The sequence below is a fragment of the Pezoporus occidentalis genome, unplaced genomic scaffold (genome assembly GCF_034315485.1).
Source record: "Pezoporus occidentalis ecotype Australia unplaced genomic scaffold, CSIRO_AGI_Poc_V1 ctg29, whole genome shotgun sequence".
NCBI lineage: Eukaryota > Metazoa > Chordata > Aves > Psittaciformes > Psittacidae > Pezoporus > Pezoporus occidentalis.
This window is the reverse complement of record NW_026914829.1, coordinates 1,793,033-1,815,442: the sequence shown is the minus strand read 5'-3', so window position 1 is coordinate 1,815,442 and position 22,410 is coordinate 1,793,033. Positions and strand designations below refer to the sequence as shown.

General features: G+C 40.1%; 1 protein-coding gene across 7 annotated transcripts in view; it reads right to left on the bottom strand.

The window, feature by feature from the left end:
- Positions 1-22,410, bottom strand: part of DST (dystonin) — a 298,075-nt gene that overhangs the window by 194,077 nt on the left and 81,588 nt on the right. For all 7 annotated transcript variants that reach the window (XM_062626135.1, XM_062626136.1, XM_062626137.1 and 4 more), the window contains one exon: positions 14,622-14,683. In XM_062626135.1, the coding sequence (XP_062482119.1) occupies positions 14,622-14,683 (62 nt within the window). The remainder of the gene's footprint in view (positions 1-14,621; positions 14,684-22,410) is intronic.

Sequence of the window (22,410 nt, the reverse complement as noted above, 5' to 3'; positions counted from 1 at the left end):
AGAGTTTTACACAAAAAAAACCCCACAGGCTGCTTATTGTTGTATGGGTAAAAGGAGACGGATGGTCCCTTCTGTTTCTGCAAACAAAACTAGCTTGGTATTGAAAATGATAGAGAGAAGACACATAGGCTGGAGTAAAGTAGGAAGGTTGCTCTCTCTAACACTGCCATACATCGACTAGGGCCTGTTTAAATTAAAAGAGAACAAATTTAGATTAGATAGAAGGAAGAAATATTTTTTTACAATGAGGGTGGTGGGACACTGTAGTAGGTTGCCCAGAGAGGTGGTAGATGCCCCATCCCTGGAAACAATTTGGGCTGGGCTCTGAGCAACCCTAGTTGAAGATGTCTGCTCATTTCAGGGGTGTTAAATGGGATGACCTTTAAATGCCTCCTCCAGCCCAAACTAGTTTATGATTCTATGATAACACAGAAGAATCAAAAACTTTTCTTATTCAGCAGTAAATGTGGCAGGAAAATAGGGTTGTGGCCCTTTCTGTGTATACAGTAGTGCACATCCAGCATACATGTAGAAAGACCTCACTGAGATTCAAGTTAGGGTACAGCATATTCCAGACCGTTACCTAAAATGCAAGGGACCACCTTCTGGATTGAAATAGTGGAGGAAGGAGCAGAAACAAACATTAATGTGCTGCAGAATCTGAAGTCAGCTAAAAGGGCAGGAGAGAATATATAATTAGATCAAGCAGGAATAACTAGAAGTAACTCCCATGTACCAGAGGCCACCAGGAACTCCCTGAGGGAGGTGAGGCAACCACTGTGGCAGGCTGCAGGGCTCAGAAACAAGGCAGAGTTTTGTGCTCACACACTTGTAAAATTATCCATATTTACAGGGTAAAGAAAGCAGACTATTGTAATCAAGAACCTTTCTTAAAACACCAGGAGTTTCCTTACCTATATTACAATTAAGCTGATCATTATGAGAACATGCCAAATTAGACTTTTCCATACAGTTTCCAGAACAGGAAAAAGAAGAAAGAAATCTGATTCACATTTATTTTGAATAACTGATATTCAGCTGACAAGCCTTTATAAAATCAGTGGCATCCCCAGGCATTAACAAGAATTACAATATTATGGATCCAACAGAGGCTTTTTCAGACCACATAGCCTGGGAAAGCCTTTTCAAGTACTGCTCTCCTCTCTTCTGGAAGCAAAGTTAATTAAATGCCTAGCACACACATAAAGCATTACTGCTTTTCCAGAGGAAAACGGGCCAGGGCTCAAAAGTTAGAACTGTAAGGGGTGTGTTTGGGAAAAAAGAGTCAGGCCTTAATTACCACTGAGGTCACTGATAAGTCCAAGCGACAGCTGGCACAAGGCCACCATGAGCTGCACAATAAACTTCAAGTTTATTCTTCAAGAACCTGATTCAATGCCTATGGAAAAAAGATCCCTTAAGACTCCCATTCACTTCAGATGCAGTAAAAAGCTTTTCTTCAAGATAATAGACACAGATAGTTAAGAACTCCTATAATTACACTGTTCCACAGAAAATGCCATTAGCATTAAGACTGCTGAAAAACTCCTGTGGCTACTGCATGAGGTCCTGACATCCTGATGAGTTTCCCTAATGTTTCAGCTTCCTAAAAATGTACTTAAGCTTGTTTTTAAAGGACAAATTTGTATTAAAAGCTTATTCGTGAGGAAACAGTTTTCTTTCAGTTTTGAAAATCTGTATGGTTTAGTCCTTTCACCTTTGAAAACTAAGGAATCACAGCAGGAGTTCAACTGCATGAAAACAAATAATACTATGCCACAAGAACAAAAAAAAAAAACAAAACATCTCATATGAGAGGCTGTGTTTATGTACAAAAACGCTAACATATACAGCATGATTTATGAGAAACACTCCAAAATTCTGAGCAGGCTGTAACAAGATCCATGCAGCATGTAATTGTCAAAATATCACGTTTGTCAAAACATTCCCACATGACTGATCCACCAAGCACTGCTGCTTCTTCAGACATCTTCAAGATTACTTATTTTGCTCTTCACATTTCTTAGATTCCCCCATGTAAAGTACACAAGCATTGCTTGATAATGCGGCAGGGCCACTCCACCTTTGGCAACTTCCATCCCGACAGGCTGTGAGGCACAGAAAGGCACTGGGCTGCAGTGCATGGCCAACCAAAAGATCAGGGAGCCAAAGCGGTTACATGCAGATTGACATCCTCCCCCTAAATCTCTCACGTTCTTTAATCTCCTTACTTTAAACCCAAATTTCATTTGGAGGGGTGAGGAGGGGAACAAACTCCAAAGACACATACCCTGGTTACGATTACTGTTTTGCATTGAATCCTATGATAAACTTCACCCATTCTGTTAAAAACAAACAAGCACATAAGCTCTGGCAGGATCTGACCGCTGGGTAACCCGGTGGCAGCGCCCCCCCGGCACAGCTTTCCCTAAGGACAGGGTAGAGCACGGACAGGCTGAGTGCTGGGCTGCAGATGGCGCTGCTTCCCAGCTCCGTGCTAGCACACTCCAGCACTGGACATCCACTGCCCAGGACTCACAGACTTCCTTCCCCCAGCCCAACAGCACGGGCCCGCCGCCAGGGCTGGAAGAGAGATGGCACAAGGGGAAAAACTTGTGCCAAGTCTCTTCTGTGGGCCTGTTCACTTTCAAGCAAAGTCTGGCAAATCTAGTTTTAGGTCCAGTGATCCAAAACTCACTTTCACTCTTTTCTTTTGCTTGCCACTCTAATAATCCACTCCGCAGGAAACATTTCTTGTGGTTCTCTGAAAATAAATAGTTCTTTATTTCATACTCAGGAGTCATTTTCCAGCTGTTTAATTTTGTTCCTGAGTATTAATTCTCCTAAACAGCAGACACAGCTAATGCTACTCATTTAATTTCATAACATAACTGTACGATATCAAGTACTTTCACTAACTCACATTTAAACAAGTCTCCTGTACAAAGTGAGTCCAATGCCCTGATCTTGCTTTAAAACAGTGTTTTCTAACTGAAGATTCATCCTTTATTGCATCCTTGGAGTCATCCTTCACTTTCTGATCTGGCCAATGCTCAACACTTGATTAGCACAAGAACTTTATGGTTTTAACACCCTTCGTGTTTTCCACCCCTCTACAGCCCTGTCCTTGTACCTGAAAGCTTGGATGAGTCGTATTTTTATCTTTACATTAATCTTCATGTTCCTTGCAAACAACTTCATCATCCGATTAATCCATTGCTTTTGCATACTCCATTTTGCATTTTGTCCCAGCTTTCAATTATTTCACATATCTCTAGACAACTTTTAATAAACACAAGAAAAGATACTTGTATGGCTTTGAGGTAAATATACTGTTGCTCAAATAAATAAAAAAGATCATTTCTAAATCTTGTCCTACCATTTTTTTCTTATTATCTTCCTTTATTTGGTTACAGGAAATATTCCAATATTCTCCTAATCCCCAAATCAACAAGTATGCAAGCTGGTACATAATCTTACATTTATAGCAAACAGTAGGACATAAACATGTGTATCCCTGAATCCTATTTTGGATATTGGTAGCTGTGCAATATCTGAAACACCACTATTGTACAGAACAAGCTTAACCAAGTGTCCCAAATGTCAAAAAATCCTTCTTTCCATCTTCTATGGAAAAATAAGTCTTGTTTTTATTCCAGCTCACACATCTCCAATCTTTTTGAAGAATGGGCTGAAAGGTTCTCTCCAACCAACACTGGTCCAGCCACTCAGAATTTCTCCACAGGTCCCATTCTGCTTATCATCATCACAGCAGTACCTTCACTGGTTTTAATACTTGTACAGTCTTGGTCAGCTGCCTGTAAACTTTCCATATTGGGATCAGCAAATCCATCTGAGTGCAGCCCATGACGCATAAATTCACAAGCTCCACAGAAATGGGTACCTACTAACATAAAATGGACATCTACTCCATTACTGCCACAATTTAAAGTCTTAAAATATTAAAGTTACAGAGATGTCCAGCCAGCTTTAATATCTACTTCACCAAATCAACCAAATCATCATCATTATGTGGACAACTCTCAGTGAGCATGAAGGAGAGATGCTATATGTGACATATGTCATGGGAGGCCCCATGCGACTCCACACATTGCTCCCAGCCCATTAACACTTCTTGCGACAGTTGTGATTTTGATGCCCAGCATATGCATCTCTCTTCCCTGTTTTGTACCTCAGAAACCCTTTATGATTTCTCCTCAGTGCAGTAATCTCTGTTCAGATGCATTTGTGCAGAAGACTAAAAGATATTTTTAAGTATCATACAAAAGCTAAAAAAAAAACAAACCAAAAACCAACCAAAGGTCATTATAAAACCCTCTCAACATCTCTATCATATTTTTTAGTTCACAACCTGCTTAAAGCCTCACTTGTGACATTTATTCTGTGCTATTTTAAAAATATTATACTTAGAAAGGCTTAAATGTTGGCTATGTAGCCTTCATTAATCTGTATTTATGCCTTCCTAAGATTCACATTACATGGCAGCCCACTGAAAGAGAGCATTCTCACTGGAATTGTAGGACTGATGCAGATGGAAATCATTAATTTAATGAAAATAAAAGCTTTAGTAAAAAACTTGGCAGTGACCAGTGCTAAGTTAAATATTATTTTGCCAGAGAATGGCTGGGTCTTATGAGGCTGTCTCAGAGTAATACAACTGTAAGGTTAAAAAGGACTGAAAAGATCACCTCACCTGACCCAGTGCAGTGGAGAAATGGAGTTTGCCTAGAACATGCCAGAGATGCTTTTTTTAAATTATTCTTGCCAATTCAAATGAAGGAAATGTCATATATCGTACATACACTTCATTGCTTTGCCACACTTACTTGCTGTTCATAGAGGGGGATTTTTCCCTGCTAATCTTCAACCTAATCTTCTTCTGTAAACTAAATTGAATTTTTTGTTGCCTCTCCCCTTAGAGTCTGACCTCAGACAGTACTTGTTCACCAGAATCTGCACACCACTTTTTACATCCTGAGGACACATTATCACACCAACCCTCAGTCTTCTCTGTTTCAGACTAAACAAACTTAAAATATCGCAACCTGTCCTTGATCTCCGAGAAAACTTACTTCTAAGTGCTTTAGTACAGATGGCTATAAACCTCTTGTCATCACAAAGATCTGGAGTGGCGCAGCCAGGTGGAGTTTCACAATCATGTGCCCACAAGCACACTCGTGAGTCCAGGGCAAGGCAGAATTACAAGATGTCTCCTTGTCCCCTAAGCACCATGCTGGCCCACAGGCAGAGTACAGAGCTCATCTGTAGTTTCTGGAGCTCCCTGGGCACAAGCAAACGCAGCCCAGTGCAGGCGATGGACCCTCTAAAATTGGTGGTAGGGCAACTGTGACACTTGTTGCTGATGACATGACAAAAGGCCTGAGCCAGAGAAAAGTACAGCCACAGTGTTAGAGAAGCAGGGGTATCACTACAAGGATGAAGTGACAGAGCTCAAATCCACACTTGAAAGTGCAGCACAGGAAGGGCAGCAGGTGCTTGGATGCCATCTCTGCGTGGAAGAGAGATGGGTCATTGTTTACAGCATTAGCCTCCCAGAGCCAGATGCTGCCACTGCAGCACCTGATTGATGGCAGCCACAACAGCAGCCACAGCCAACAGCACTGGCTCTTCCTAGTGCCAGTCTAGCTGCAGCTATTACCAATGGCAATATACAAGCAAACTGTATCCGGGATCACTTCGTTCAGATTTTGTGAAAGTAATGAGTAATGCTAGTAAGGGTACATGTGGCAGCATGTCAAAAAATGTAGATACACCATGTAGACAGCTTCCCCTTCATCTGCCTGATTTAAAAGACCAGCTGTTCCACAACCTTCCCAGGAAGATAAATTACCCTGTGAAGTCTGTAACTCCCCGTTCTTTTCTTCTGCTTGGGAGAGAAGTATTATTCTTACCGTAACTGCAGACTCCTATGAGTCCCTTGCCCTCTCTGAATTCTTAAACAGAATGGAAAGTGTTATAAATCACTTCAATTAGTTCCCAAGTACTGGATGAATAAAGCTGTGCAACCAGAAAGCACATAACTTATCTGAATATTCTTCCAGCTGCTTTTTCTTTATCTGAATTACACCCTTGTCCTATTAAAAACTGTTCCATCAGGTCAGTATTTTGTAGACTGAAGAGGCTGGAATAATTCAAACTTTTCTACAGCATTCAAAACTTCTTTTTTTTTCCATTGGTAACACATCCATACTTCTCCTTTCTTCTTCATATTCTGACATAATTACAGAACCTTTCTCCTGTAAACTCTTATGTCACACTGTAACTCCTTCTAGACCTTTTTCTTGTCTGATTTAAAGTTATTATGCTTTACTAACTCCTTTATATGAATCTTTAGTCCTGATGCCCTTATTTCCACTTCTTGTATTGCTCCTTTGTAATTTCACATATCTCTGAAAAGCAGCAGTATATTCTATATGATACCTCCTATCTGTCCTGCTGGTCTGCAGCCTGCCTTTGTACCTCCAACACAAATGCTTTCAATGACTGCCAGATCTTTTGCATTCCCCCCTCTCCTCGATAATTTCCGAAGAAGACCCTACCTATTGCTTTCCCCAACTCTGCTGTTTAGAAGTTCACTGACCTCTTTTTACTTCTCCTTTCTCTGTGTTGAGAGGTGAGCCAGGGATTTTGCAATCACTTGCTGTTAAGTTACCTTCTTTTTCTAAATTTTGAAGCAGTCCCTCCCAGTCAGTCCAGACCTAACTAAACAGGAGGTTTGCTAGTGCCTTGCTGAAGGTCTCTTTGGGCTGGCACTCCTCTCTCAAGACACATGTCCACACCAGAGGCAGCCACCCCAACTGCTGCAGCTGGCAGGGAACAGAATGGCAAGTGTGCCCTGAGCTGGTTTGCACACCTGCTTGGGGATGAGCTGAGCTGTGCCACACAAATGCTTTTCTTGCATAGGCTACTGAGAACACCTTTGCAGGTGTTCAGATGCAGACCTCCACATCTACTCATTTTGTCAGTTATGATGATGAATGGTTTTTCCCACTGCTATAATGTCCTGTCCTTCCTTTGTTTAATGACCAAAAATACATGCTGTCAAGTATAACTTAAAAGGGATGAAGTTTAAAGTTGTTCAAAGTATGCAAATATAATGCTCACAACATCAAACTGGCCTAATAAATGAGCTTTCGCAGTTTAAAGCTAAAAGCTAAAGGAATACACTAACTCTGACCAAAGCCAATATACTCTACACATGCCTAAAGCAGGTAGAGTATGAGGCTGGCAGGTTCTGGTTAATGTCAAGGTACTCTAGGTAGAGGAGAATTTTAAATGTTATGTTACTATCTTTAAATGTCCCTGTTCACAAGTGCCTTAAAAGACTTTAAGAGATAACACACACTTCTTTGTAGAAAAAGCATGTTTATTCTGATGCCTTCTTAGGTCCTCATGCAGTCACATATACATGTCACTTCCAGGCAAGCCTACCTTCCCAAATTATAGGAAATGTTGCCATAGATCAAAATATTTAGGTAATGTTCATATGTTTGAAGTTGCTCACTGTGTGGAGTCCACACACTGGGAACAAATACTACTCCCACTGGAACCAATGGCACAGTTACACTGGCCCCATGAGAGCTAGATCAAGCCATAGGATTTCTAAACTGATATATAAATGATTATTACATAAAGATACATCAAAAGTATATAGATAAAAAATAATTCCATGCATAATTTAACGATTCATTAAAAAGTCCACACTTAATTGCCAATGGTAAAATTTTCTCACTTCTCATCTCTTAGGAATAAATAACATTAAATAAAATGTATGCTGAGAGTTAATTTTAAACAATGAACCCACAAAAAGAGAATGAATTAATATATTAATATATTAGTCTGTCATAGGAAACATACTGATCCTAGAAGTTCTATTTCATCATACAGTAATCTCATTACTTAATTCTCCTTATAATCACTCTTTCATATATGAGCACCTATACAAAACAGTTTAAAAAACAACTGACAATGAAAGGGATCATAAAAGCATGCACTCAACTGGTTCTGTAGTGCTGTGTGCTATAAAAATATCAATGCACTCAAGCTATCATATATTTCATACATATTTAATTTACTGTTTTCAATTATTTTCTTTCCTGCCCTCAATTAGACATGAAGTCTGAATGCATTAAAGGGGATCAAATAAACTTGAAATCTGTGGCACACTTTTTATTGACTTGGATTTATTTGCTTGCAAAGAGATTTTTGTGATGCAGTTTTTCACTAGCCTGGAAAGCTTTGTAGTATATACTCCTCTTTTTCAGCCTTAACTTCCAGTATTCTGTCACTACTTTTCCTCCTCATCCCCTGGTTACCTTCTTCCCTCATCTAAACTCTGATTAAACACTAAAAAAGTCCTGAGTTTGCTTGCTGACCTGCTTTGCAAACTGCTTTTGCTATAGATTACACTAAGCACATGAAAGATTCTGTGTGGTTTACCTCCAGATGGAAGATCTTTGAAAACTCTGTACACAGTGAAGAGTGAATGAGCTACAACGGTGCATATTTCCAGGGATAACAACAAAACCAGTTACTTCTGTTACAAGTTTCTTCAAACATTATTTTTCTTTTATTTTTTTGGAAAAGGCAAGTATCTAAGAAAAAAACCTTCAGGACCTTTCAAAATAGCCCTGAACATACAACAGGAAAATCATTCAGGAGAAAAACTGAAATATTTGTCTGTCTACCAAGCAGAAAATAGGCCTTGCTGAACAATTGAAAAACAAAAGAGAGGAGGAAATACTGCTACTTCAGCACCACCCAATGCCTAAAGCAAGCTGCCTGCCATGTTGGAAGAGGGATTTTTTACAGGACTCACTCCCAGCAGCTGTCACAATTAACTAGGAGGAATACATAGAAGACTCATTTAGATGCAAGAGCACAGCAAGCAATCTTCCTTTTATTTACCTAAACATGGGGGGAAAAAAACCAACCCAAAGCCCAACCCAAAACATGCTTTTTCCAAGTATGTTTCAAAAATGAAAGGTGTTAGATTGAGATTCTTTTTAAAAGTCACTACCACTGACTAACACCAAGTGCCTCAGCCCTCAAAATAAGCATGGAGCTAAAAAGTGTTCTTTTCTAAAAGACAAGGAGGTGAGGAATTTTGAATAACAAATTAACTGTGTGGCTAAAAAGAAGATACTGCAGAGTAGTGCTGTCTAGAACGATAACCATTAGTGTCAGTAAAGTGCCAGCTTTCAGCAAGGGAGTGACTGTGCTGTATCAGGAACATCCCTCTGCCGTTAGGGGCATACCTGAACATTTCACAAAGCAGTAGACCTAAGCAGCCATTTGCAAACCATGTGCTGCCTGAAGGATGCACAGGAATCAATAACTTCAGGTTTCTACTCTGAATTATTCATTCAGCCTTTGCACAACAAAAAGCTGCACTCTCTCACTCTCTCTAATGGACAATCACTGCAACACACTACGTGATTTTGAACACAGCTTTAAAACAATACCTTTAAAACCATTTTGTCCTGCTACTTATAAAAGCCTTCTTGCTGATAAAACCTTTAAAAGTGACTTCTGGAATAACTAATGACTGTGCAGGGATGCTGCCCATTGCTCCTCTCTCCAGGGTGTTTCTTCTAAGGTCCATCTAGTCGAGGGTCTCAAGCCAATCTGCACTATGCTGGGCACTTGGTGATGGGGCTTCCTGCCAGTCAGTGCCAGTGGGGAGGACAGCCCTTCCTCTTCAGAGCTGCTCAGACATTCCAAGGGCCCATATAGCTGCTCAAAGGTCAGTTAAGAGGCTCTCTAAAATCTTTTCTTCCATGAAAAAAGAAGAAATGCTTTCCCTTGGAGATAAGATACCTGGTTGTTCACAATATTTTCCCAACAGAGCGCTAATCTAGCCAGTCCCTGTTTGCCTTGCCTTTAGCCCTACTTTCTATACATCATAACTTCTGATAAATTTTAAGTATTTAAAAATATCCCATTTAATCTGTCAAGCTTAAAACCTGGCACTACAAAAGTCTTTTCAAACTGGTTTGAGAAAGGAACTGAACAACAAAGAATTCACTTTTACTCCGTTTTCATCTTCGACTTTTTATTTTCCAATTTTTATCTCATCTTTTCTCCACATTTCATGCTTCTCTTATTCTTTCCCTAGGTTTGGGGGTTGATATTCAAAGGACTGTCAGAAGAATTTCTGGGCTTTCATGAAAGTTGGATTTTTTTCTTTGGGTGCTTTAGGACCATGTGAACACTACACTAGAACAAAACCCCTGTCTTACACAAATGTCTCATAACATCAAATGTCTTGTAACAAGGGTTACTTACTGCTACAGCAAGTACTAGAATTTAACATCCTGTTTTGACAGCAGCAAAGTGAAACACTTGCTGGAAGCACAGGCAGGTTTAGAGAAGTTAAGAGAGATCTCTACCCCACTGCCACTCTACACCGGCATGCGAGTTTCTCCTTGGAAGCTCATACCACAGCAGCAGGCGAGTCTGAAGTCCAATATCACACCTCTCCAGCCCATATGTCAACAAGTGAAAGATAACGTTTAAACTGGAGCCTCGCCTTCAGACATTAAACAGTAACCTTAGCAAGTGCAATGTTCTAATCAATGCTCTTATCAGTTATGAAGAAAAACTTCAGCATTTAAAAAAATGTAGTGACAGTCCACTTGATCTTAAACTGGAATTCAAAGATAACTTAAACAGCTGAATTTTGCAAATAACAGATTACATACCTGTCTCTCAAACTATGTATATCTCAAGTCATTTGCAGGAAATATTTCTGAAATGACTATGTTTCTAGTTTGAGTCAACTGAACTGCCAAATGACTAATCTTATACACTAAATTTTATATACTATGCCCTTACATGCTTTGAATCCAGTGCAACTAAAGATGGGGAACAGAGGGCAGAAGGGTAAATATTTCTCAGCCATCTTGTTTCACAGAATTACACAATGCTTTGGGTTGGAAAGGACCTTAAGAGCATCTAGTTCCAACCCCCCTGCCATGGGCAGGGATGCCTCACCCAAGACCATGCCTCCCAAGGCTCTGTCCACCCTGGACTTGAAAACCAACAGGGACAGAGCATTCACAACTTCCCTGAGCAGCCCATTCCAGTGTCTCACCACCCTTACAGTAAAGAACTTCCTCTTTATATCCAATCTAACCTTCCCCTGTTTAAGTTTGAACCCATTGCCCCTTGTCCTATCACTACAGTCCCTAATGAAGAGTCCCTCTCCAGCATCCCTATAGGCCCCCTTCAGATACTGGAAGGCTGCTATGAGGTCTCCACGCAGCCTTCTCTTCCCCAAGCTGAACAGGCTCAATTTTCTCAGCCCATCTTCATCCGAGAGGTGCTCCAGCCCCCTGATCATCCTCGTGGCCCTCCTATGGACTTGCTGCAGTGTTTGTTTTACTCAGAAAATCCCATAAACACAGAATTTAATTAGAAGAATGACAGTAGGCTTCCACACCTTCCCCCAGTGAATGATGGTAACCAATAAAAGCATCATGCTGCTGACCTGGAAAAAACTATTTTGAATATAGTGCTATAATGGAATACAAGTCCAGTACTTTCCCAACGACTGCAGAACAGGAGATTAATTGAAATGAGCAAGGAAAGAACTAAACAGGCAGGGAAAGAGTAAAAAGAGATGAGAAAACAAAATAGAAAAGATGGAGAAGAGAAAACCAAAATAGAAACCAGGCACAGAGAAAAGAAACAGGAGAAAGAGCAAGTAAATAACATAAATAGGATGGGAAAAGAAAAAAGAAAAAAAGCACTCCATCCCCATGCTGATAGCCAGGTCCCAGCCACACAAATAATCTGATGTTTTCCATGACCTCTCATAATTACCACAACCACCTTCATCCTTTCCGCTTCTTGTTGAACCCTATGCAGTGGCAAATAAAGCACACTGACCTCTTTTGCAGCCAGTGGAGTGAAAGGACTTCCAGGACACAATTCCTCTAGAAAGACCTGTTCTCAGCCACCTACAAGAGAAGTCTGGGTAACTAGCTCAAATAAAGCTATTGAGATGCCTGAAACAAACTAATTCCCACCTTTTTGTCTGCAACACTGGCAATGAATGGGCAAGTAAGAGTTTAATGAATTTCTGATTAATTTCAAGGTAGCTGAAAACTAGACTCAAATTCAACTTAATGCAGAGACCAGGAGAGGTCTAATGACTCTCTAAAAATGCGCACTCATTTACTGTGCTACTTTTTCTATATTTCCTCCACTATACTGTATTTTCTAAATGTGCCCTTGTGTCCTGAGAGCACATTTGAAGGATGTATTTTAATTTCCATGCAAGTCACTGTTCTAAAAACAATGCTCTAAGAACAGCAACTTGACACCTGTATCACCAAATGCTTTCAAACTGAGTATTTCCAAATGATAAAGCTGTTTTGCTACATAAATTCCACGTTAATGGAAGACCTATAGTCAAAACTACAGTTGAGAAAGTTACTGCTCTGTACTGAATTCTAAAGTGAGGAATGTGAGACGAAAATCAAGGCCAGCAGTACACACACATATATCTGTACATCTATCTGTATCTACCTGTACAGTCACTCACACTGAAGGTGTGAAGATGAAGGCCTAAGGCCACTGACCTTGGCAAGCAAGTCAAAAGGATTTTGTGTGAACTCTTCACCCCGATTTCCTTGCAGGTTTAGAGCCTAAATCTTTTTTAAGCTACTCCAAAGAGGTTAACAGTATGGCAACGATGACTGTGCATGTTTCAGAAGCATGTAAAATGATGGTGTATGTAAATATGATTTTACAATATGCTGCTCTTCTGTAAAAACTGACATCATTTTTAACTTCTATTAAAAGATTGCTCTCCAAAAAAGCTTCAGATAGGCTTTTCCATATCCCACAGAAAATTAAAACTGCATCTTTAAACTGCATCTTTAATACATAAAAAGATTAGTAGCCTCTACAAACATGGTAACAATTGCCCTCAATTAGAAGAAGAAATGCCTGATGGTTAACTTGAAGATTGCATTTTGCTGCCAGAGCACTGGCAATCTTCCTGTATTTTTTTTTTCTTTAAATCTAATTTGTCTGAAGTACTGGACAACGGATTCATTTCTTACATTGTGAGGTAAAATTCAGAAAGCAATGATTGCAGGTCTGCAGCCTCTTGTCTTCTCTCATTAGCAAGTAGAAGACTTCTGCAAGGCCATGCGGCCACTGAGGCATTTCAAGATTATGGTGAGGAGATGTCTGTACAGAAGGGGTCCTTGGAGCAGCTGTTTCTACACAGCATGATTCCTTTGCGTCTAACAAATCCAAGATGGAAAACTTATTGGATGAGCAGTATTAAAAGCCATTCTTTGACTCCAGACTCACCCTGCCCAGAGAAAGGTTGCATGCTGCACGGAGGCTGATGTCAGGACCACCGCTTATGGCTCAGTTGTGGTGGGAAGGACCAAAAGACCACTCTGGAGAGAGGTCTCTTGCTAAAGACTAAACTGGACCAATCTCACATCTGGGCCTTGTTAGAACCCTATGTCCCACTATTTCCAAGAGCTACACAGATTTCAATTTCTTAAAATATGTGAAACCAGAATTCTGCATCTTCTACAGGTCTGAGGAGCCAGAAAGAAACAAAACAAAAAAAAACAAACCCAAACAGTTCATTTTAAACAACCCTGAAGAAATTCAGTTTTTTGGTGTCCAATATTTCTCAAATATCAATAAGAACAGCTACAAGTAGCAAAGAGATAAGCTGTCCCTCCCCAACCCCCGTATTTTTCTCTAAATAAGAATACAAGCAGATCTTTCCAACAGTGTATAAACATTATACTCATCAACTAAATCTCAACTCTGACAGACACAGATGCATTTTTATTTAATGTGACTCTTACTCCCCCCCTTTCCCCACACTACTCCCAGGGGGGCAGGGGAAATCAAAGCAAGTTATGTTAAGTAATTATACAGTCTGCTTCTCCAGAGAAATATCTGGGCTAGACAGTTGGCGCTGAAACAGCAGATTAAATTTTGAACTGAAGGGTCATGCAGTGAAGGTGAACTCACAGCCTTTAGCTGTCTGTAGACTAAAAGCTGTACATGCTGTCAAAATTATGTTATCTGTCCCTGAGGCAAGGTTCACTACTATTCAAAAGAAAGATATTGAAAAGTGACTTTTGTCCCTAGAAAACCTCTATTTCTAATTCACGAGCAGCATACTGATGCCACAGGATGATCCAGAACTCCTCAAGGTCATTTCCCTGTCCTCAACATGGTACCTTAAACGAAATTCACTCTCTTTTATTATTATTTGCCTTAGCTGTGGTGCTACAGCCATGACACACTAATGCCAGATAAGATTCAAGCTTTGTAGAAAGACATCATATCCCTTAAATTTTGACTCATTTTAATTTCAAATGCAAGTATTCAAATAAATCCCCTTGGGATATCAGACAGCAGCATTTCAACTCCCCCATGACTCCTCAAAGACGAAGTACATGCACAAATGTCAAAATTTAAGATCATCCTTATTATATGTAACACGCATGCATCCTGAAATCAAACAGTTAGTAAAAGACACAATCACTGCTACAGTAATCAGTCATCCAGATATGGAAATATCAACTGACCTTCATGAGATGTTGATTTATCCATTTTGTGAAGGTTTTCTTTTGTACTTTGTCCCGCTCATCTAGAGGCAAAAAAAGAAAAACAAAAAGGTTTAACGGATCTACAAATGATGCAGGTTTTTGTTTGTTTTGGTTTGGCTTCAATTATGGAGAGTTTATAAAATTAGGCATTCAAATAAGGTTTAAAAACAGAATAACCTGTGAAGATTCCAAAATGTCTAATCAAAATAATAGCATGCAAATGTTTTTGCAGTACATCACAGCACGTCATGGAAAAGTTTCTGAGGAAAAGCACCGTGTGAGTTTTTCCAGGACACCAGCCCTGTTGGTACAGTAGCAGCACTACTAACAAAACTACAGCTTCCTAGAAGTTAAGCATCCCCTAAAATGCACTGAAAAGATCAAGCAAACTTTTTAAGAGCTATGAACACTACTTCCAGCCTCTAAAACTCAATCAGTTATTAAAGTATTTAGCAATAGAAAATCTCTCACTATACACAAGCTGGCTCTTTTAATCCCTATGCTTTGCAACTGGAATATCGTCCTTGTTCCAACATGCAAGGATGACCTACAGCTTCAGTCAGAGAAAGGACTCTCTTTCTTCTAATCCTCTATAAAATAAGTAAGGATGTCCCATATGGGACCCAGCCCCTGCAAACAGTTTGCTCCCTGGTGTTGCAGTTTGCATCCATGACTGCCCACAAAATATTAAAAAGAAGCAATGAAAGCAACAGGCACAGGGTAAGAAAGCATCCCACTTATGGATAGGAAGAATGCACATGTGTTCTACCAAGCCATGTTGGAGAAACCACCACTCCAGCACAAGAGCTATCTCCACAAACCTACATATGGTCATTAGCCAGTACAACTGCGACAGAGCCTATTCACAGTCCCAGAGCTCCCTGGAGTAGGAGTTGTGGTGCATTAGGACCAGGACCATCTGTGCAAGCCTAAAATAGCGAGATCCCTTAAGACCCCATACAACAAAACTGCAGCTGTTTCACTGACTCAGGCTATTTGTAGTGTGACTGAGAATGAGCAATGAGCTCAGGTAGCAAAACAAGACCCCTTCTGCAGCTACTGCCACCACCAGAAGGTTGAATGAGATTATGTATTTTATATTTTAAAAAATAAATACTCTTTTCAGACTGGTCAAAGGTAACATAAGTAATAAGATAAAAATTAAGGGAAGGTCCATATTCATGGACTTTCAAGTCTCTGGTGTGATACTGAGGTCATTCAAAAAGGCATGATATCATACAAGAGTCCACTCTGAGCCAAACTGAGCACTGTGTGCTGTTCCTACCAGTAGCCAGAAATGAGTACGAGAATTCAGGAACAAATGCAAAAACAAGACAAGCAAAAGCCTTGTGAAGCCTTTGTATACTCCCCACATGTGACTCACAGACTTTCTACATGCTTATACATATCTTTGCACTTAAGAGTCATAGATGTATTTTTTCTGTTGTTTTTTGTAATCCTTTTTTAACACATCTGTAACTTCTGCTGATACAGTTCACTGTGGCAATGAGTTCTTCAGGTAATATGTGAAGGGTATGTGTACATTCAGCTCTGTACAGAACAGCTGCTGTGCCCTAAATGCCTTTTCCACACCACCCAAGATCTTATCTTCCAAGCTTCTGGCATACACTTTTTCCCTGCTTCACAGCTCCACGCTCTCTTATTCTAGCTGAAGACCCCAAAAAGAGGAGTAAGAGACAAATTAAAGAGCAAAGCTGCACTATAGGAGAAAAAAAAACATAGTGGATTAAGAAAACCTTTTGGTATACATACATTTCCTTATAGCCTTGATCTAGCAAGACAGCATTTCTGACATCAGTTACTTATCCTAATAAGGTAGAAGCCCTTGTTTGGTAGATGTAGGGAACAGAAAAATCTCCAAAATCAAAGAAACCTAGAAATACTTGTAACTGTTCCATTATGGGTACCTGTTTTAAAAGAAACACAAGTTTTCTCAATGTTTTAATATCCCAGCCCACAGTGTGTCTTTTTTCCTAAGGTAACTCCAGCTAGTTCTGACTAACCACTACAAAAGTTTATACTTTGTGAAGTGTTACTGTGACAACAGTAAAAAAAAAAAAAAAAAAAAAAAGAGTTAAAAAAATATATATATATCTCCCCTTCCTTTTATCGTTAGAACACGTAGTCACCATTAATTTAAACTCTACTTTCAACTGAAATGCCAACATATGTTAAATGACACTTACTACCCCTATTGCATTTATACATGCATATATTACACAAACACTCACAGAAAAACTCTGTACCTGACACACAGAAATGTGTGACAAGGAGGAAAGCTGCCACCTGTCGTGCTATGCAAAACACCAGGACTGAAGAAAAAAAGGAGAAAAAAGAAAAACAAAACAACACGACAACTGGGATGTTTAATCAAAACCGCAAATGCACACTGTGAGGAAAACACGGTGCAACAGTATTCAGTTTGCCCAAGCTCTGAGAAGCACATAATAAATCAGCCCCCCCCCAGATGAAACAGAAAACAGGGAGCTAACTACAGAAGAACTGCCAAACTAAGGAAGGAAACCCATTGAAAGCCTCTGGAGTGAAGCTTCCCCCCCCTGCCCTGCCAACCCAGCACCGGGCTGCGTTACTGACCCATGCAGCACATCACTTCCACCAGCTTCGCACTCCAGTCCTTTTCATCTTCAGCAAATTCTCTCATTCTTCCCTTCAAAACTGCAGGGCTGCTTTCCTCCTCAGGGAAAGGAGAGCCAAGGTGTGACCAGGGCTTCTCCTAGCTTACACAAAGTAGCAACTCCCCTTTTTAAAAAGGCAGAGGCAAACAGCCCATCTGCTGTCACTGCTGCAAAACTGCCAGTCCTCTGGATTTAAGTCACAAGAAGGAGCAAACTAAGCATCACTGTTTGTTTGTTTTGATTTTTTACATGCACTAATACATATTTGGGTACAAATGTTGACCTTTTTAAACCAGGAAGTCTATTTTTCTTCCCTCTACCAAGAGTAAGTATTAAGGAAAGAGCGTCACCATGAAAACAGCAGGACCAGTATCATTTAAGCCAAGGTAATTTAAGAATGCAGGTGAGGCAGTAGCTGCAGAAAGAAAATACATCTTCCCAGATCACCTGATCTGCAGATCATCACAATAAACCCTCAAGGGTTAATTTATCAACCTGAGTTTCTCTGCTTTTACCTGTTACTGCAGACACATTCATTGCAGACATTATTCTCACATATCAGACACACCTAATGAAAAGCATCTTAAGTTTTAAGTGCTTGGAAAATACCTCAAAAGAATGGCTCCAGCCTTAACAGACCACCTACTTTATGAACCTACACTGTAACACAGCAGTATCTAAAGAGGCTCCAGATTAGAAAATTGGGACTTAAAAACCAGTTGCTGCAACTAAGGTATCTCATTACATATTCTTGTCATTCCTAAATCCCAAAGACAAATTCAGAGGCCAGATCTGTCTAACACCGATACCCCCTTCCATGAATCCCTATCATTTGCATGGATCACAGTGTCTGCAAATTAGAACAGTTTCTCTGGAAGACAGGTTTACTGCCAGGATTACACCAAAGGCTACACATGGCACTGATGCCTCTTCAATACTCTCCTGGGGAGAGCCACAGAATCATTAAGGTTGGAAAAGACCTTTAAGATCATTTGAGTCTGACAGTAAACCTAGCACTGCCAAGTTCACCATGTTCCCAAACACCACATCTATGGATCTTTTAAACACCTCCAGGGACAGTGACTCAACCACTTCCCTTGGGCAGCCAGGGAAGTCCCTGGGCAGTCCCAATGCTTGACAGCCCTTCCCATGAAGATTTCCTCTAATATTCACCTAAACCTCCCCTGGCACAACTTGAGGCCATTTCCTCTTGTCCTATCACTTGTTAACTGGGAGAAGAGACTGACTCACACCTCACTGGAACCTCCTTTCAGGTAGCTGTAGAGAGCAATAAGGTTCCCCCTGGACCTCCTTTTTCCCAGCCTAAACAACCCCAGGTCCCTCATCCATTCCTCATCAGACTTGTTCTCCAGACCCTTCACCAGCTTTGTTGCCCTTCTCTGGACCTGCTCCAGCACCTCAATGTCTTTCCTCTAGTGAGGGGCCCAGAACTGAACACAGGATTCGAGGTGCAGCCTCACCAGCGCTGAGTACAGGGGGATGATCACTGCCCTGGCCCTGCTTGGCCACACCATTTCTGATACAGGTCAGGATACCGTTGACCTTCTTGGCTGCCTGGGCACAAGCTGGTTCATGTTCAGCAGTTTTCAGGATGGGAAAAATAGCACTTCATCTTCCTCCTGCTTCTGTCAATGCATCCACTACCAGCTGCGGTCAGAAGAGGACACTGGTGAGGCAAAACCCGTGTGTCTCACAACCAGCTGCTGCCCTCACAAACTGAAAGGCAATTGGCATCATCTGACCTGTATTTTCACAGAAAATGTATCCCACCCAATTATTGTCTCCTCTTATGACATCTGCATTGATATGGCAAGGTTCTTTCAACTGAGTGGCTCCTGTTCTGTATATTCTTATCAGGCAAGCCATCAACTCTTACAAAGCTGCATTTTACGTTATATTAGATCATACATGCACATAGTTATGGAAGTAATTGAAATTTACTCCTATTCAAGCTCTGCATTGTTAATTTCAATAGCAATGAAACGTAAACCTCAGTTTAGGTCTTCCCTTATTTTTTCTCATTTCTCCAATTATTCTGTGAAGAATTTAAGCCTGTCTCCAGCTTCCTTTCCTCTGAAAACCAATTGGATTTCTTACATGGTGGGGTGAAAGGTCACATATACAGCTAGTCTGATTACAAAGATCAATCAGAATAAAAGTTTTGCTCATTTATTCTAAGATCTGATGCCCCTTCATACTCTACTTTTATTAAACTGCAGACTACATGCATCAAGAGCTAAGGATGAACTAGAAATTATGTGGTTTTCCTGGAATTACAGCCAAGTAAGACCAAACTTGGACCTCACTGAAGTTAACAGATAAGTATTTCCAAGTAATGCCCCCATTGGCTTCTATGTCATTAGCATTCAGTCTTCATGACAAAAAAAAAAAAAAAAAATAAAAAAATTAATGTTTAGGATCTGTAATACATTTTTCAAACACAGTATTTTTATTTCTCTTTCACTAAATAGTATCACAGATTTTGCTTGTCAAATAATCTCTGTGGGTATGCATTTAGCTATTAAAATGCAAATATTTCCTGAAAAATATGTGCTTTAAAGAAATGAGCAACTGAATTCATAGGCAGAATGTGAATTACACTGACTACAGATGTAAGTGCAATGAAGACTGGGAAGTGTTCAATTTTATAGAAGTTGCAGGAAAACACATACTAAAAATGAGCAATACTGAAAATAAACTGGGAAACTTCAGCATTTCATTTTGCATTACATTCAGTCGTCCCTTAAGTGGGCTTCCCAATGAAGTTGTCTTGACTGCAACAGCTGCAAGCAGAATCCAAAGACATCACCCTTTCATCTATGATATACTTAATGCATATTTGGTCACCCATCTCCAGTGACCCGCTTCAGCAGCTTCCCAGCCTTACAAGTGAAGCAATAAAACAATACTGCAGATTAGTTCACGGAGAGAAGACTTCAAATGTTACTGAAGTTTAAATGTGATCAGAAACTACACTTATCCTGGAAATGCTGCAATTCTTCGTAACTAAATACCAGGATAATGTTTGATTACCATGTAGTTTGTTAAAATGAACAGAACAGACCACAAAACCTAAAATTAATTGCTTTGTTATGTTAGCAGTATACTTGCAATGGATTGAAAATGCTTGCAAAATAAAAAAAGTCTTTAGTCACACATAAACTGTTCTATTTGCTCTGCTATCAGCTCCTGTGAGAGGCTTCCCAAAACACACTGTCTGGAAAATAAATTGCTACCCTGCTGTAAAATGAAATGCAACATTTAGACTCATATCCCCAAAATAATCTGTTGATTAGATGGGCTTATCAGGGCTCAAACACAGAGTCAACAAAATCATACCACTAGCTGCACCATCCCCTCCATTTGCATAGACACACCAGTTGTTCACATATTGTTTCTCGTACAAAAGACCCAATTTCATATGCAAACAATTAAGCACAGTTTCCCTGAGTCAACTGAAGGCAAAGATCTCACAGAACTCCATGGTTCAATGAGGAGAAGACTTCCCTGGAGTACAGGAAGCTCAAACTGCCCATATGGCTAGGGTACGTTTCCCTCCTGGCCCCAAGGGAGACCTCAGGCGCCCGCTGATGAACTCTGGACACTCTGTAAGAATCTACTTTGGATAACTGTAGCAAAGCAGCAGTACTTGGGAGCATGAACTCACCATCTAAGCCACAGACAGATTTTTCATCTTATGAAGATGTGGACTGCTGTGGCTAAACTCTTCACAGTTTCCAAACTAGCCACTTCCCAGCTATATCAGATCATGCATGACAGCATGAATGTCAGGTATGTGTGACTGTAACTTCAACATCCATCATGAAGACTGATACTGACTGATATTAAGATATTTGCTGAAATAGAAAAAAGGCATAACACAGAATATTGTTCTCTGTTAGCACCATAGTTTGCTAGAAACAAAATAAGGCTCTTTGATACTTTCAGAGGTCAGAGTTTAATCCTAATTGCAGATGAAGAAGCAATCATAAAACTCCCAATGACTCTGACAGAGCTATGACCACCTCAATGAAAATAAAGACCACACAAAAACTGAACTGTAAGAATGACTGGCTCACCATTCAATTTGTGATGATCTGTAATACACCACACCTCAACTCTAGAGATGCAAGCAAACATGAAACCACAATATGTAGGAAGCAAACACTTTGTGTCCTGAAAACATTCAAAAATTTGCTAATTGCACACCCATCTGGCTCAGTGAGAAACTGCACTCATCAGATCCTCACTTGGACCTTCTTTCTGCCAATACTTCTTTATATCTATGCCGGAAGCAAGATGAAGAATTCAGCTGGCCTCCTCCTGAAATGTGGGGATTAACTCCGCTGTGTAAAACCTCTGCTGCATAAAATCTGCCGTCCTGTGCAGAAGATGCTATGTAAATCTCCAACTACTTTAACAAGAACTGTACTTCTGGTTTGATTTGCAGAAATTTAAACATTCCCACACATGTATGGAAGAAATATTGTTATTTGACTGTGTGCACATAGATGAAAATCAAGAAGAAGCCCAAAGGATTATTTTGTACTCACAGGACCTTGGTCAGCCATCATTTTGCGGTGTTAGCGTACTTAAATATCTAATGTGGGGTATGAGACACGAAATGAGCTCAAAAAATCATTTTTCTAGTGTCTGCCAGTCCCATAGTGCTCCAAAAGGTTTACAAACATAAACCAAACATGGGTCCCAGCCCCTGAAAGTTTACAGCTAAAGTATTAAATGAGAAATCAATAACAGACTACAGGAGAAATACAAGGAAATAATGAAATAACACTGGTTCCCTTTAAGCCTGTTCCATTTATTTGATTTCTGCCTTTATGAGAGAGAGAAGACCCACGTGAAAACACCACATCCAGCAATCAAGACATCTAAAACATGCACACAGTAAAAAAAAAAAAAAAAAAAAAAAGAGAAAAAAGAGAAACATCTCAGTAGACATTAACCTGTCCTGTGAGGTGTATCACAGCACCTCCTCACTTGTGGCTGTATCACCCATTTTGAGATTATCATCCCAACAAAAGGCCTCGGTTGCTGGTTGTGGGAGTTTTTTGTTTGTCTGTGGGTTTGGA